Source organism: Dysidea avara, chromosome 2 (assembly GCF_963678975.1).
Source record: "Dysidea avara chromosome 2, odDysAvar1.4, whole genome shotgun sequence".
Taxonomy (NCBI): Eukaryota; Metazoa; Porifera; class Demospongiae; order Dictyoceratida; family Dysideidae; genus Dysidea; species Dysidea avara.
Window position 1 is genome coordinate 30,035,094 of NC_089273.1, and position 18,154 is coordinate 30,053,247.

Here is an 18,154-nt window from a genome sequence, read left to right on the forward strand (position 1 = left end):
TGTTTTTGATTAGATATCACTTCTTTTTGTATTTGTATACTGCCATAGGCTGGCTTTGGGGCTTTTTTAACCCATGTGTTTCTTTCTTTACTACAGGAAGAAGAAAAGAACTTAAAGAAGAATTTTAGTATTTCAATTATTTTTGATTTTATTAGTAATTATACAAATTATATACATATATTTATTACATGCCCATTATGCCCACAGGATATTTTTTTGCAGCTGATCTCTCTACTGAGTGACTTGAAATGTAGCTGAACTGTATACAGGATGGTTTCTTTGTAGCTGAACTCTCTACAAGGTAACCTCTTCTAGCTGGTCTCTCTACAGGGTATTTTGTTTCTAGCTGAACTCTCTACAGGTGATTTGTTTGCAGCTAAACTCTCTACATGGTGGTGTCTTTGTAGCCGAACTCTCTACATGATGGTTTCTTTGTAGCTGAACTCTCTATAAGGTGACTTCGTCTAGCTGAACTCTCTACAGGGTGATTTTTTTGTAGCTGAACTCTCAGCAGGGTGATTTGTTTGCAGCTGAACTGTCTACATGATGGTTTCTTTGTAGCTGAACTCCTTACATTGTGTGTAGTTTCTAGCTGATCTCTCTACAGGGTGATTTGTTTGTAGCTGATCTCTCTACAAGTTGATTTGTGTGTAGTTGATCATTCTACAGGTTGATTTGTTTGTAGCCGATCTCTCTACAGGGTAATTTGTTTGTAGCTGAACTCTGTACAAGGTGCTTTTTTGTAGGTGATCTCACTGCAGGTTGATTTGTTTGTAGCTGAACTCACTAAAGGGTAATTTGCTTGTAGCTGAATTCCTTACATTGTGTCTAGTTTCTAGCTGATCTCTCTACAGGGTGATTTGTTTGTAGCTGAACTCTCTATAAGGTGATTTGTTTGCAGCTGAACTCTCTACAAGGTGGTTTCTTTGTTGCTGAACTCTCTACAGGGTGTTTTGCTTGTAGCTGAACTCTCTACAGGGTGATTTGTTTCTAGTTTATCTCTCTACAGGTTGATTTGTGTGTAACTGATCTCTCTACAAGCTGATTTGTTTGTAGCTGAATTCTCTGCAAAGTGTTTTGTTTGTAGCTGACCTCTCTTCAGGGTGATTTGTTTCTAGCTGATCTCTCTACAGGGTGATTTTTTTGTAGCTGACCTCTCTTCAGGGTGATTTGTTTCTAGCTGATCTCTCTACAGGGTGATGTTTTGTAGCTGACCTCTCTTCAGGGTGATTTGTTTCTAGCTGATTGCTCTGTAGGTTGATTTGCTTGTAGATGAACTCTCTACAGGATAACTTGCTTGTAGCTGAACTCCTTACTTTGTGTCTAGTTTGTAGCTGATCTCTCTACAGGGTGATTTGTTTGTAGCTGAACTCCTTACATTGTGTGTAGTTTCTAGCTGATCTCTCTACAGGGTGATTTGTTTGTAGCTGATCTCTATACAAGTTGATTTGTGTGTAGCTGATCTCTCTGCAGGGTGATTTGTTTGTAGCCGATCTCTCTACAAGGTAATTTGTTTGTAGCTGAACTATCTATAAGATGATTTGTATGTAGCTAATCTCTCTGCAGATTGATTTGTTTTAGCTGAACTCTGATTTGTTTTTAGCTTATCTCTATACAGGTTGATTTGTGTGTAACTGATCTCTCTACAAGCTGATTTGTTTGTAGCTGATAACTCTGCAGGTTGATTTGTTTCTCTACAGGTTGATTTGTTTGTTGCTGATCGCTCTAAAGGTTGATTTGTTTGTAGCTGAACTCTCTGCAAAATGTTTGTTTGTAGTTGATCTCTCTACAAGGTGATTTTTTTGTAGCTGACCTCTCTTCAGGGTGATTTGTTTCTAGCTGATATCTCTACAGGGTGATTTTTTGTAGCTGACCTCTCTTCAGGGTGATTTGTTTCTAGCTGATCACTCTACAGGTTGGTTTGTTTGTAGCTGAACTCTCTACAGGGTGATTTGCTTGTAGCTGAACTCCTTACATTGTGTCTAGTTTCTAGCTGATCTCTCTACAGGATGATTTGTTTGTAGCTGACCTCTCTTCAGGGTGATTTGTTTCTAGCTGATCTCTCTACAGGGTGATTTTTTTGTAGCTGACCTCTCTTCAGGGTGATTTGTTTCTAGCTGATCTCTCTACAGGGTGATGTTTTGTAGCTGACCTCTCTTCAGGGTGATTTGTTTCTAGCTGATTGCTCTGTAGGTTGATTTGCTTGTAGATGAACTCTCTACAGGATAACTTGCTTGTAGCTGAACTCCTTACTTTGTGTCTAGTTTGTAGCTGATCTCTCTACAGGGTGATTTGTTTGTAGCTGAACTCCTTACATTGTGTGTAGTTTCTAGCTGATCTCTCTACAGGGTGATTTGTTTGTAGCTGATCTCTATACAAGTTGATTTGTGTGTAGCTGATCTCTCTGCAGGGTGATTTGTTTGTAGCCGATCTCTCTACAAGGTAATTTGTTTGTAGCTGAACTATCTATAAGATGATTTGTATGTAGCTAATCTCTCTGCAGATTGATTTGTTTTAGCTGAACTCTGATTTGTTTTTAGCTTATCTCTATACAGGTTGATTTGTGTGTAACTGATCTCTCTACAAGCTGATTTGTTTGTAGCTGATAACTCTGCAGGTTGATTTGTTTCTCTACAGGTTGATTTGTTTGTTGCTGATCGCTCTAAAGGTTGATTTGTTTGTAGCTGAACTCTCTGCAAAATGTTTGTTTGTAGTTGATCTCTCTACAAGGTGATTTTTTTGTAGCTGACCTCTCTTCAGGGTGATTTGTTTCTAGCTGATATCTCTACAGGGTGATTTTTTGTAGCTGACCTCTCTTCAGGGTGATTTGTTTCTAGCTGATCACTCTACAGGTTGGTTTGTTTGTAGCTGAACTCTCTACAGGGTGATTTGCTTGTAGCTGAACTCCTTACATTGTGTCTAGTTTCTAGCTGATCTCTCTACAGGGTGATTTGTTTGTAGCTGATCTCTCTACAAGTTGAATTGTGTGTAGCTGATCTCTCTGCAGGTTGATTTGTTTGTGGCTGATCTCTCTACAGGGTAATTTGTTTGTAGCTGAACTGTCTAAAAGGTGATTTGTTTGTAGCTAATCTCTCTGCAGGTTGATTTGTTTTAGCTGAACTCTCTACAGGGTGATTTATTTGTAGCTGAACTCCTTACATTGTGTGTAGTTTCTAGCTGATCTCTCTACAGGGTGATTTGTTTGTAGCTGAACTCTCTATAAGGTGATTTGTTTGTAGTTGATCTTTCTGCAGGTTGATTTGTTTTAGCTGAACTCTCTACAGGCTGATTTGTTTGTAGCCGATCTCTCTACAGGGTAATTTGTTTGTAGCTGAACTCTCTACAAGTTGATTTGTGTGTAGCTGATCTCTCTACATGTAATCTGTTTGTAGCGGAACTCTCTATAAGGTGATTTGTCTGTAGCTGATCTCTCTATAGGGTAATTTGTTTGTAGCTGAACTGTCTAAAAGGTGATTTGTTTGTAGCTGATCTCTCTGCAGATTGATTTGTTTTAGCTGAACCCTCTACAGGGTGATTTGTTTCTAGCTTATCTCTCTACAGGTTGATTTGTTTGTTGCTGATCGCTCTAAAGGTTGATTTGTTTGTAGCTGAACTCTCTGCAAAATGTTTTTTTTGTAGTTGATTTCTCTACAAGGTTTTATTTTATAGCTGACCTCTCTTCAGGGTGATTTCTTTCTAGCTGATATCTCTACAGGGTGATTTTTTGTAGCTGACCTCTCTTCAGGGTGATTTGTTTTTAGCTGAACTCCTTACATTGTGTGTAGTTTCTAGCTGATCTCCCTACAGGGTGATTTGTTTGTAGCTGATCTCTCTACAAGTTGATTTGTGTGTAGCTGATCTCTCTGCAGGTTGATTTGTTTGTAGCCGATCTCTCTACATGTAATCTGTTTGTAGCGGAACTCTCTATAAGGTGATTTGTCTGTAGCTGATTTCACTGCAGGTTGATTTGTTTTAGCTGAACTCTCTACAGGGTGATTGCTTGTAGCTGAACTCCTTACATTGTGTCTAGTTTCTAGCTGATGTCTCTACAGGGTGATTTTTTGTAGCTGAACTCTCTACAGGGTGATTTGTTTCTAGCTTATCTCTCTACAGGTAGATTTGTGTTGATTTGTTCATTGCTGATCGCTCTAAAGGTTGATTTGTTGCAGCTGAACACCCTGCAAAGTGTTTTGTTTGTAGCTGATCACTCTAAAGGGTAATTTGTTTGTAGCTGATCACTCTAAAGGGTAATTTGTTTGTAGCTGAACTCTCTCCACAGTGACTTGTGTGTAGCTGAATTCTGTGTAACTGAATTCTCTAGAGAGTGACTTAATTGTAGCTGAATTCTCTACACAGTGCATGACTTGTTTATAGCTGAACTTTCTTCAGTATGACTTGTAATGTTCTGAATCTCTATAGTGATATATTTGCTTAACTCTCCACATGGTGACTGTCTTCTTGCTGAACTGTCTATAAGATTAACTGTTTGCAGCTGAACTCCCTACAGAATAACTTGTGATGTAATAAAATTCTATAATGGAGTAAATAAATTAGCCGAATGCTCTATTAGGGTGACTGTTCTATTAGAGTATCTCGATCTCGCATTTGCTACACGGAGTTGGCTTTCGAATCATAACTCAGTGGTTTGTAATCCGATTCTTCTGTACTACTGCAAGGACTTTCAATGAAGATTATTCCAGCTATACACCGATTTTCAGCTCATTGCTCTAAGCGGTTTGCCTAGTAGGCGTGAAAACTAATACTTTTTTATTCATAAAAATCTCATAAAAATCGATCGCGTAATTGTGACACAGGTTGGGTTTTGTGTCATATCTCCGTGGTCTTTATCTCGATTCCTTTCAAACCACCAAAAGGCACTCCTACGATGGTTACTCCATCTACATAGCAATTTTCAACTCATTCCATGAAGCGGTTTACCCTGTAGGCGTGACAACAAATCGATCTTGTTTTATGCGAATAATCGGTCATAACTCCTGAACCATTCATCGGATTTGTACCAAATTTGATGCTAGGATTCGCCTTTGGACTCCCTTCTGTGTGCCAAATTTCAAGGCGATCGGAGTACGCGTTTGCTTGTTACAGCAATTTTTGCAAGTGTGCGAAAAGACGAAGAAGAAAAAAAAACGAAGAAAAAAAACGAAACTTTGGCAGCTCGTATCTCGGAAATGGCTGGAGCGATTTCCTTCCAATTTGGAATGTAGACTCCCTTGGCTGGCGGGCAACTGTGTAGCAAATTTGGTTCCAATCAGATATGTGATCACCGAGATACAAAGGTGTGAAAATGACGTTTTCGTTCTTCCTGTCAATATTCTCACGGTGTGGCACGCCGGCTTCTTGGGCCGCACAACACACTACCGTGTGTCTTGATATGCTAGTAAAAGCATCAAGCACTATGCTAGCATATACAATAGGAAGATTTTTAATTAGAGTGTGTGATGCACATCCAAAAGCATACATGAACCTATCAACACACTACACATTTATACAAATTTATATCAAAAATTGTATCATACAGTATAGTAGTTTATGGATCATGAAAATTTGCACTTCCCACAAAAATTTCCGGAAACCATCCACACAATGCCTTCATGGTGCCTTGGTTAGGTATAGCTAACAAAGCCCAAAAGTGCCTGCAGTATGTTTGGAAATTTTGCTGCAAATTTCATTTTTTTATAGGAATTTCCTATTGCCTGACTGACTGAATGACTGACTGACTTACTGTAATTTGAGAACAGCAGAGCTAGGAACTTGATTTTTTCATTGTTTGATGTTGCTTCAGCCTGACATGCAGGTGCTTTTGGTGTACTACAGTAAATACAATGCATGTATCATAGACTTTCTTTGTCCCCTTAGTGTCCCATATTTTCTCGTTGCTTACAGCTCAAGTTGTCAATTTATGGGAACTTATGATCCAACTTCCGTACGTTTGTAACAAAAGTTGTCCATATTTTCCATAATGACTGGACGACACTTCCCATACTGTTCTTCGTTTGCAATTCTGTGTAACACACATTCATATGTAAACAATACATTCTTTCTTTTGATGCAGTGTGCACGTGTTCACCAATCATAATTATGTTTCAAAAGAGAAGTTTAACTTCAATTAAAGAAACAAAGGTTGCCTACACCTAAATAATTATATACTTGTGAACATTTAATCAGATTCCCTTGACTGAAGATATAATGTCTACTAGCATGTCTTCATGTGCAGGAAGCCTCCCTTGTACATGTCCATCATCGTAATCAAACTATTATATTGATTGTTTCTTCACACTTTACCGATAGTAATAATAAAGATCAAGGCACTCTAATAGAGCAGTTGTTTACTATAATGCAAGGGTAATGTTGTGCTGATAATTATACTGGAATAAACAGTTAGTTAGTTAGAAAGCTTGATTTTGAGAAGCATAGTAGCCTATGTTCAAAATGCGTATAGCAAATTGACCAAAGCCTAATCCTGGTCACTTGTGAAGCATTTGATGAATTACTCATTATTCAATGCCTTTGTGGTGAAGAAATGGGAGTAGGGATTCGTCGATTTTGCGGGCAAAATTTTGGAATAATGGGTGGGTAAAAGCAATGAACAAAATTCTGGCATAATAGGTGCAATTTTTGTGAAGTGGACATAAAATTGCACAAAAGATCGAGATACCCTAATAGAACAGTCAGACGCGCTAAAATATCGACAATGCATAGCTAATTGTTACAGGAGCAACAAGTGACAATCGAGATACCATAATAAAACAGTCACACATGTTAAGCAATATTAGCTAGCTTCTTGCTTTACATGTTAAGAGTAAGTGCTGATCGAGATACTCTAATAGAACAGTCACTTTAAGGCGAAACTGTAGCTTTGCACTTGGAAACGTTCAATTAACAAAGAGCAATGCTGAGCAAAATTTATAATTCTTGAGCAAAATATGGAGCATAATAGGTGTAAAATAAAAGAATTGCTGGAAAGAAAAATAGGTGGGAAAAAAGCAAAATAGACTGGTCCCTAAATGGGAGACATAGAAGGACCAAATCCATAATACCTCCTGGCTGCTACTAAGAGACGTGTGTCTGGACAAACCTGCATCTCCTGTATTATATGTAACTTTGAAAATCAAGCATATAAAGTTATCTCTGTCTAAAGTAATTGGTTAGTTTATTGGTCAATGAGTGAGTCAAGCTGTATAGAAAATCCTGTTGCATAGGAAGAACAAAGTTTTGTGTTAACTCATTGGAAATATTTTTGGCTTTGTGTTTTCAGATATGTTCGTGTTTAATTGTATCCATCTAGTACTGCCAAGTTGCTATGAAGATAATCTGAGGATGATTTTGATTAGATTTTGGCAGTCTATGTATACTATTCCATACTATGATGCTTAGTTATATTGATAGATGATGAACATTTATGGTATATTTTTGCCACAACGAGTGTTGCCAAAGGCTCTCAACTTTGGATTTTACGTAGAAATGAATTCAACTGCATAGTCGGTTAGTCCAACTAGATGAAGTTGTATAATATTAAACCAAGTTAATGGAGTACACGGGCGCCCATACGGCAGAAATATTAGTATAGGAATAGGAGTGTGCTGTTTAGGATTAACCCATGTGCAGTACAACACTTGCAAGTGTTATTTGTGAAGGTAGCAAATGTATCTATTTATCATATGAATCCTTGCAATAAGATTCTGATGATCATGCCAAGAGGAAAGAAAACAGCTTTCAGAGTGAGTTATAGGGGCCAGTCAACAACAGTTAAGCAGACAAGGAGGAGCAGCAACGACACCACATCGATACAGAGCCACCAGGAGGCCATTATCCATACTTAGGAAGAGAATTACATGACGCAGAACTACAGGAGTACGCCACCCAAACTCATTGAGAGGACACCAGTGTAACAGTAGAGAACCGCCGAGAGGTCATTGCACAAGCCACACATAGCCAGCAAGAGGATTCCATACTACAAATTCAGGAGTGATGATACCACTGCCCCACTTACTAGGGAAGACACCCAAGGATTGATACAGCAGGTCATGCGGGGTATGACATCACCAGGCATGCTGGTGGATAGCTGTGCACTGCTAGGTAAAATTAGTCTGGAATGGGAGGGGGTATCAGATATACCAGAGGCAGATTTAGGGGGAAAGGGCTAAAGGGGCTGTAGCTCCCCCTTTCCTTTTTAAGTTAGTACTTGGCCAATAAAACCCTAAATCTTCTATGTGTATCAAAAGCAGACTTATTTAGGAACTACAGTATGTATCACTACCAACACAAATAATGTCTATGTAATTATACCTATTATTTAACTCTGTTCCAGGAGAGTATAGCTTCCTTTTCTTAAAAATTAATGTTCTTTCAAAAAACAGGTTTCAATTGTGGGCTGAATATCCAGTTACAAAAGTTTTAATTGTGGGTTTTGTTTATTCAGATAATTAGCAGTGTTTTTCACTATGGCCATAAGAGGTGATTAGTGTGATTTCAATATTTTATAATGAATTATATGATTCAAAAAGTGTTAGTTGGTTAGAGGTATCAGTTTTAATATAATATGTACGTAGCTACCAACTCAGCCATTTAGCAAACTGTAGTCTTTTGGTAATCTACTGTCTCATAAGGCAGCTATAGTAAAAGATCTCTGCTTCTGATATGACCCCATGCTGTAGGTTATGGTGCTACAGTAGCTAGCTATAGATCAGTCTTCTTAGCCCAGCAGATCTAGAAATAAGTTGAGTATCACAACAGCAAATTCAGGAAACCCATAAATGCAAATGTAGTTGCACTTTGCTAAGGATTAGCTAATGGCTACTAGTACCCTGCTTTGTGCATCACTGCATTCTTCTAATTTTCAGTACACTTTATTTGTTGTTAAAGCTGACACAGCATCACTAGGCTAAATAGCATGCATCCTACTAATTTACGTGCAACACTGCTACTACTACTACTTAGCTATACACGTTTCTGCCTCACAGATTTAACTGATTAGAGCATGGCTAAGAGGAGCTGATGTATTATGGTACATAGCTATCTATATCTTAATGCTTGGTAGCAACAAATAAAAAGATTATCGTGCATGCATGATAGCTAGCTATTCAATGTATATTGCAATCAGTTTTGATAGAAAAGAAAAGTAAAATTTATTGATATAAACCGAAATTCTATTATTTTCTAGTGAAAAACTGCTTAAAAAACCCTAAGATTCATCTTTAAAGAGCAGAATTTTCAAAAATTTCCTAGGGGGCATACCCCCAGACCCCTCCTACATTGGCATGCTTCACATGCTAGTGTACGCAATACTGTAGTCATTATTCCAAATACCTAATTTGACCATGAATACTACACGAATCTCACCACTGTGGGGCCTTGTGAAAAGGCTTGGTATCTTCTAATGTCTGGTTAGTAACCTATGTCCCTGTCCAGCTTAGTCCCCCCTTTCAAACAATCCTAGATCCGACCTGGTATCAATGAAATTGTTTTGGATGTTCATTATGTATAATGTGTATTAGTGTTCACCATACAATCATCAGTGTGCATGCATAATAACCTAGCTAGCTGGCTACATTACCTAATTCTACTGCTTGCTAAAAATTCTGCATCAATGCTGCTGTGTTGCTGTACTACTTTCTGTGATTTTTGTATCTTCTATTGTAGCACTTGTGATAGTTGTTTGGGTCATTTGGCCTCTGAGGGTCAATTGGTGTTTGCAAATATACGATTACTTTTTGAAGAAATTTCTCTAGCTCATCAAAGTCCTTCATGTAGAAGATATGGTTGACATTCAGATTGTCTTGGTCAGCTATGCAGTCTAGTTCTTTACGATTATAGTTCCCTACTCCAATGGTAAATGTGTTGACATCATAGAGAGATTGTTGGTGAAGGCACTTGGCTTCTTTACATACATCTAATGGACCATTAGATTTTCCATCAGTAATAATGATCACATCAATTGGAGCTGGACAGTTTTGGTATTCATTTGTGCTAGGCAGACCACAAGGGATAGTAAGAATTTCTTCGCAAGCACATTTTACTGCTCTTCCTGTGTGAGTTGATCCACCACGATAAGGTATGGAGGATAGTGCAGTATTGAGCTGTTTTCCTTCATAACAGTTAAAGCAAAATTCATGATATATACTTGATCCAAAAGTGATGGCTGCTACTTTTGTGTTGTCACAGAATAGTGGAACAAGGGTGGAAAGCTTGTTGACCATATTAGTAAATGTGGTGGATCCTATACTTCCAGAAGTATCAAGAATAAACAACAGGTATCGGTCATTGCATGCAGATCTTCTTCTTATTTGATGCTGCCACAAGGCATTCAGCTTATCTTCTAGATCAAATTGATTAGGAGTTATGACTTCATCTAAGGGATGTAGTTTGCTGTTAGTGGCAGATCTTTCAAGTAATACTGAGATGTCTTTTCGTCCCCCTGTGAATCATTATAAAAGTACAAGTAAGAAGTAGTTGCAATGCTACATAGACATCTGTTATAATAAATCTATGCTGTAAATTATAGCAGACCGTACATATAGCAGTCTAATGTCTTCTTGTTTATGTAAGGGCCATGTATGCAAACTCCAACTACATACCTATATGCTATTATAGCTACTTTCTCACTGTAAAACTCTTTACATATACTTGTCTTATGAATTTCCTATACAATTACACATTCTGTAGTCTATCCATACTTCAAAGTGTCTTCTAGGATTTCATCAATTAGCACTACTTCTAAATATTATCCTAGCTATAGGACAAATGTTTGTGGTGATTTATATCAGTTATACATCCTACTGATATTAGACAACAGACTTACTATGTGTATAAGTGCAGATTTTCATTCCAGATGGACAATTATTTGTTGTTCTTTTTCCAATTGTTTGATTTACATGTGATGTTCCATCTCCTTGTTTGTTCCGGTGGTTTGGTTGTTCTTGATGAGGTTGTGTCAGGTGAGATAGTCCCATGTTCAATGTAGTAACAAACATTTCTACCTTCTGTTGTGTGGTTGGTTCACCTGTTAAGACAAAAAAAAAAATTATAACAGTTGACAACTACAGTGCTAAAAGTAGCCTTTCCATGAAAGGCAAATTTAATGTTTGGGCTATATAGCTAGATGAATAGTTTTTAAACATTTTAAAAATTCCTATCCTTTATCCTTACTACAATAACTACGTATAACACTATACACTGAGGCATAATAGGAACTTACAAGTGTGTCGAGTTTCTGTTTTGTTCTCACAGACTTTGTTGTAGTCATATCGAGTTCTTGTTTCTGTAAATGCTATTTTTGTGAAACACTTTGATGATGCTGTTCTATCCACAAATCTCCAATGGCTCCATGGACTATAGTTGCAGTTTCCACAATGCTTAAATAAATCCGGTAGTACAAACCTCAGATGGGAATCACACGGCAACGTTGCAGCTACGCTACTGTTAATAGCTGTTAAAGCTGCTACCAGCACAGCGACTTTCAACATCGTGTTAAAACTACTGTTACTTTCTGCTTAGCTGTGTTCACTTTATACAAACAACACAAACAAAACTGAAGCCAATGAAGTACTACTAAACAAAGAGGAACACTTTTAGCAAACCAGAATTCCTGTAGATAAATCAATTACAAAACCAAGGCAGATGTACAACCTATGTAATAATTACCAAAAAGATAACTTCAGTGCAATAACTACCTAACACTTGACTTTATACTCTCCTACATGGGAGGCATTTGCAGGTCAAAAGTGAAAGGTCACATTGCCTCTCGTGTTTGCTTTTTGTTCCAACAAAACTGCTGAGTGTATTTCTTAAGTATATGAACACCATTTAATAGCAATGACATACATTTCATTTAAAATGGTCACTGCCTATTGTATACATTTTGCTCTTCTCAGTCTGATAGTCGGTATATGCAGTATTTACATACTCGAACATTTTGTCATCCATAAAAAACAGTGTGTCTTCAACTAGCTAGCTAATTCATTCATCGAAAAGAAGAAACAAAATTACATTGTAGCTTTGATGTGATAGATTATCTACATTGAAAGGATTTAATGATGATTTGCTGCAAATGACATAATAATTATTGTAAAACGGAGAGTTGCTATATAAGTTGTTAAGCAACTACACTTCTCCTTTTAAGTCATCCAATCCAGTACAATTACAAAAAAATTATTATATGGATTAGTCACTACAGTACAATTCATTTCATTCCGTGGTCTAACAAGCAATCCATGGTTAAATTTATAACAAGTTATAGACAAGAGTAAAATAGTAATGGAGAGGATATTATTATGTAGGCTATACTTATGAATGTATTATGCATGAAGTTATTACCCTGTAGCTATACTGGAAATGTTTACTAATATGCTGCATCTTTTACATTAATACTAAAAGGAGTGCATAAACAGACTGTGGGACCAGGCCTTCAGCACTTGTGCTTTAAAGCCTTTTGTTAATAGAAAATTAGATAATGCATTCAGTTAGATTCTTAACTGAAATGTAATTAACTAAAGTAGATGTGAACTTTAGGTGATTCATGGCTGCTAAAAATATTGTACACACTTTAATAAAGAACTTCATAAGGCAGTGTATCCCCATTGATGTGGTAGAAACCTTGCAAACAGTGCACTTGGTTGAATGCTGACAAATCATAAGTCAGAAAGAGTGACAACTACATGAAAGCAGAAGTGCTTCTGGTGAATACCACAGATTCTGACACTATATCAAAATCACAATCACTGAACCACATCTGAGCTGTTGCAATAATACCATTCCAGTACTGGAATGAATTAATCTTAGCTGTGCCTTCATGTGACTGCAATCCAATAATAAAAACTATAAACATTAATTTTGTCTTTTAGCTGGACCTGTATTAATATTAATGGGAGATCCTACTTTATATCACCAGTAAGACCTGGTGTTTAAAACTACCACTTAACATGTATATATGCTGCAGTTGTAGGAATATAATTGCTGTGACCTAAGTGCATGCTATGACCTAAGGGTACGCTACAACCTAAGAGCGAACGTAGTAATGTTAATGGTTTCAAGCATTACATAATCTGCAACCTGGTTTAACAGGTTTATGTCACGTGGCACACCACATTCTCGAAAGGTGAATGAACTAGTCAAACAAAAGTTCCCGCCAAATCACCTACCATTTATTAGTACTGTTATACACTCAATCTATTTTTGTAGTATTTTTTTATATACATGCAGTGTTTAGTAGCTAATTGGCATGCAACTATATACAATGCTTTTATATTAACAATCACACTCATTGTACAAGTACACTTCAGCATAATGAGAATAGCAGGTATGACATATTGCAGCAGGGCATATAGTCACCTAGCAAATTAATTCTTTTGGTTGTTAGTTGTGCATATATAGACCTAGCTTACACATTGAATTGTTCTTTTTACTCCAATGTAAGTAATTTCTCACTTTTATAAGTCAGAGTTCCATCTCAGTTTCAAACATAGCATAGACAGTTAATTGACCTACCATCAAGCAACACCACAAATATTTCCTTTGCCATGTACATGATAATGAACCGTTTCATGAACTTTATCAGCTAGTTGAGCCTAGCCTAGTTCTCATCCTCTATCCATACAGCCATATACATCTAATTCGTATATATTGCTTTTCCTTCCAACTTGATACACGGCTCAGCTTGTTCCTTTGGAACCCTATATATACCATATGCCATTCTTATGGTCTATTCTACTCAGCCCTTTGCCATTTTAATTTCTTTTCTGATATTGTAGGATTTTTTTGCGCTGTTTTGTATAGTTATTGTGTTGTTTTGTAATTTAATGTTAATGTACTACTCTATGTGTGGGAAGTACATTTACAGGCATGTCCTTTTGTATAATCCTGTCATTTTGATGTAATTGATACACCTGTAATAATACACTTTCAGTTTGCCGCAATTCCCTTATTCCCTTCTTTGACCTCCTGCTGTCAATTTTTATCTAAGGTCCATTGAGATTCAGTCTCATACTAATTGTCCATAAACTTGACTTACATGAGGAGCTTCTTCCTCTGTGTGAAAACTTCCCCAATAATAATAAACTACTAACCGTAGTGTTACATATGTAGTCTTGCATGGCCAGACCTCTTTTTTCTCTTTGTTACTGGGTAGGGAGAAAAGAGTCTGGTCCAGTTTGAATCCCACACTCATCTTGACACTATCCGTATAATTTGTTAACCAAAGAAATGTGATACGTCAAAGATGCGAGCAGCTACTTTTTAGAAATGTGCCATGTTTCTTTGGTTAAGCAGGGGAAGATTTAGTGGGGGGTGGACTAAGGGGCCCCTTTTCTTTTTAAGTTAGTGCTTAGCCAATAAAACCCTTAATCTTCTATGTGTATCAAAAGCAGAACTATTTCAGGAACTATGCATCACTACCAGCATATAATGTCTATGTAACTATACCTATTGTTAAATTTTGTTCCAGTAGAGTATAGCTTCCTTTTCCTCAAGAGTTCTTCCAAGAATAGGTTTTGATTGTGGGTTGCATCTCCAGTTACAAAAGTTTTATCTGTGGGTTTTGTTTTATTCAGATAATTAGCAGTGTTTTCCCCTATGGCTAACTGATTAGTGTAGTTTTATATTTTAAATCAATTATATGATTCAAAAGGTGTTAGTTGGTTTAATTGGTTATAGTTATCAGCTTCAGTATATTATGTACTGAGCTACCAACTAAGCCTTTTAGCAAACTGTAGTGTTTTGGTAATTTATAGTCTCATAAGAATATATATTATCAGTGTTGGGACGGTTACTTTTTAAATGTAAGTCGTTACATATTATTTACAACTGAAATATTTAGTTACACTTACAAATTAATCATATAACGAAGTAACTATAATAATATTACATACATATTATATTACTTTGTGTCCACAGCCTTAAGCTGCATGTCACGTGTGAAACTACATGACATGATACGTTGTTGGACAATGTGCAAATCTTAGTTATAAGCAAGAAGCTGGCGAATAAGCTTCATTCAATAGGCTTCGTTACTTCATAGTGGCTAGGCATTACTCAGTGAATTACTAACAAGATTAGTAGCATTGTTACATACAGTAATAATATTACATAATATTAGACTCGTTATAGTAACATCGTTACTGAAGTATCGCATTACATTTGCAAGTAAAGTAACTTGAGTTATATTACCTGTTTTTACAGCATATTTCGTTATATTACTTCTTTTCCACAAAATTAATAATTATTATGCAATGCGCTACTTATGTAACGCGTTACCCCCAACACTGCATATTAATATGAATTTAAAATCTGCCTTCTGATATGACCCCATGCTGTGAGTTATAGTGCTGGCATTATTTCTTAGCTAGCTATAGATCAGTCTTCTTAATCTGACAGATCTAGAAATAAGTTTACTATCACAACAGCAAATTCTGAAAGCCCATCATTGCAAATGTAGTTGCACTTTGTTAGGGATTGCCAGTAGACTAGCTAATAGCTACTAGTACCCTAACTGCATTCTGCTTTTCAGTACACTTTATTGGTATTAAGCAGGGGGTACGACATGTCATCACGAAAAGTGCATTTTGCTATGAAACTGATAATAAATACAAGGATATTGCCTTCTTGAAATAGCTTTACATATTTTTTATTATCCACAGGATACTTACTGATCACGAAAACTTTACCGGAGTTTGTCTTTCAGTAATGAGAGATAATCACTGTCCAAGTGAATGTCGTCAGGTACTGTATGTGTGTGCTTGTGTTTGTGTGTGTATTGTGTATAATCAAGATGTCATGTAATTGCATGCTTTATCTATATACACAGGTAGTGCAAAATGCTTACAATGGATTAGGATGCTGTTTACTTGAGTATAGTGCTGGACTTTTGTAAGTTACCGTAAGTCAGTAAAGCTTAGATGAGCAGATTAAATTTTGATGTGTGTGTGTGTGAGTGTGTGTTAGTGTTCTGCGATACCATACATTTTGTGTATATATCACGTACGTATCACCATCAATAAACTATTCAATACGATACTGTATCACGATACTAGAAAGAAGTGGTCATGGCTAGTTATGACTGTCATATTATCTGTACCTCAAATAGCCGACACTGATTTTAAATTCACTGTGTATACAAATTATTCAATGAATGTTGATAAACTACAGTAGCTATTATACTGATGTGACAAATAGTTAGTTTGTTCTGATATGATATATATTTAGTATAGAAAACAGAGTTGCTGTTACAAATCACATCTCCACCTGGATACCTGCCTCTATTACACCACACAGACAATTAGCTACCACAAACATTTTAACACATGCTCCCCCAAAGGCTTGTCCGGATTACTTTGCATTTTGATTAGTTGTCAAGATGACTATATAGTATATACTAGGGGTGAAACGAATATTAAATTTTAGGTATTCGAATATTCTTCAAATTAACGAACGAATTAACGAATTATTCTTTAAGAATTTTCTGTATAATTAGGTGCTTGAAAGGGACAAAATCACTTTGATTACTACTAAAACTTTAAATTTTAAAAAAGAAAAGTCCTTTACATGTATTATTAAGATGAAAAGTTATATTTTATAATGACAGTTTTCAGTTCTCAAAATGGAAGATCCTACTTTATATCACCAGTAAGACCTGGTGTTTAAAACTACCACTTAACGTGTATATATGCTGCAGTTGTTGGAATATAATTGCTGTGACCTAAGTACATGCTATGACCTAAGGGTACGCTACAACCTAAGAGCAACCTCAGTAATGTTAATGGTTTCAAGCATTACATAATCTGCAACCTGGTTTAACAGGTTTAGGTCACGTGGCACACCACATTCTCGAAAGGTGAATGAACTAGTAAAACAAAGGTTCTCGCCAAATCACCCACCATTTATTAGTACTGTTATACACTCAATCTATTTTTGTAGTATTTTCTTTTATATACATGCAGTGTTTAGTAGCTAATTGGCATGCAACTATATACAATGCTTTTATATTAACAATCACACTCATTGTACAAGTACACTTCAGCATAATGAGAATAGCAGGTATGACATATTGCAGCAGGGCATATAGTCACCTAGCAAATTAATTCTTTTGGTTGTTAGTTGTGCATATATAGACCTAGCTTACACATTGAATTGTTCTTTTTACTCCAATGTAAGTAATTTCTCACTTTTATAAGTCAGAGTTCCATCTCAATTTCAAACATAGCATAGACAGTTAATTGACCTACCATCAAGCAACACCACAAATATTTCCTTTGCCATGTACATGATAATGAACCGTTTCATGAACTTTATCAGCTAGTTGAGTCTAGCCTAGTTCTCATCCTCTATCCATACAGCCATATCAAGGCCGGAGGAGACGGTCCGGTTGGTCAGGCCTGAGCCGGACCAATAATCTGTAGTTGAACCAACTAGCTGACCAGCTCGAACTACATTACTCTCATGCAATCTTTGGACGATCACATTTACATGTAGCTATGTACATTTTACAGCTGTTATTGAAAATGCATGACACGAGTAGTTACCTAGTTGCTCAGCCTAACTAAAGCTAGGGACCCGCCGATTATGCTCATTATTTTACCTATTACGCTATGCTGCACTGCTCAAAAATTTCCCTATTATGCTTAAATTAATGCTCAATATTTACCTAAATTTTTACCTCAGTTCCCATGTTTTCTAATAACTTTGTACTTTATGGAAAAGCAGTAAGTGGTTGAAGCACAGAGTGTAAATCCTTGCTTGTCAAAATGCATGTCACAGAAAAGATCGATATACTCTAATAGAACAGTCAGCTATCTGATAATTTTATTAGAGTTACTGACTGTTCTATTAGAGTATATCGATCGTCTTGTCAGATATGATTTTTGATAAGCAAGAATTTATAGCATTGCACAAGTTTTCTTCCTATTATGCTAGCATTAAGCTCAATGCTTTCAGACATCTATTATGCTCATTATTATGCCAGCATAATCGGCGGGTCCCTAACTAAAGCACAGAACTACGCGTATCAGTAGTATCTCAAATTACCTTACAGTACAGCGTAGCATTCGTATCGTTTCGTACAGAAATGATTGTGGGTTCTATACGTACAGTATCACGTGTGCTGACAGTTGGCATTTATCACGTGTAAGGCAGGTGCCTTCTTTGATTC

At 36.6% G+C, this 18,154-nt stretch overlaps 1 protein-coding gene across 1 annotated transcript in view; it reads left to right on the forward strand.

Annotated features, from left to right (window-relative positions):
- Positions 1 to 15,873, forward strand: part of LOC136244281 (uncharacterized) — a 44,758-nt gene extending 28,885 nt beyond the window's left edge. The window contains exons 13-14 of the mRNA XM_066035830.1: positions 15,648 to 15,729; positions 15,815 to 15,873. Coding sequence (XP_065891902.1) covers positions 15,648 to 15,659 — 12 coding nt within the window. The 3' untranslated portion in view covers positions 15,660 to 15,729; positions 15,815 to 15,873. The remainder of the gene's footprint in view (positions 1 to 15,647; positions 15,730 to 15,814) is intronic.
- Positions 15,874 to 18,154: the final 2,281 nt, after the last annotated feature.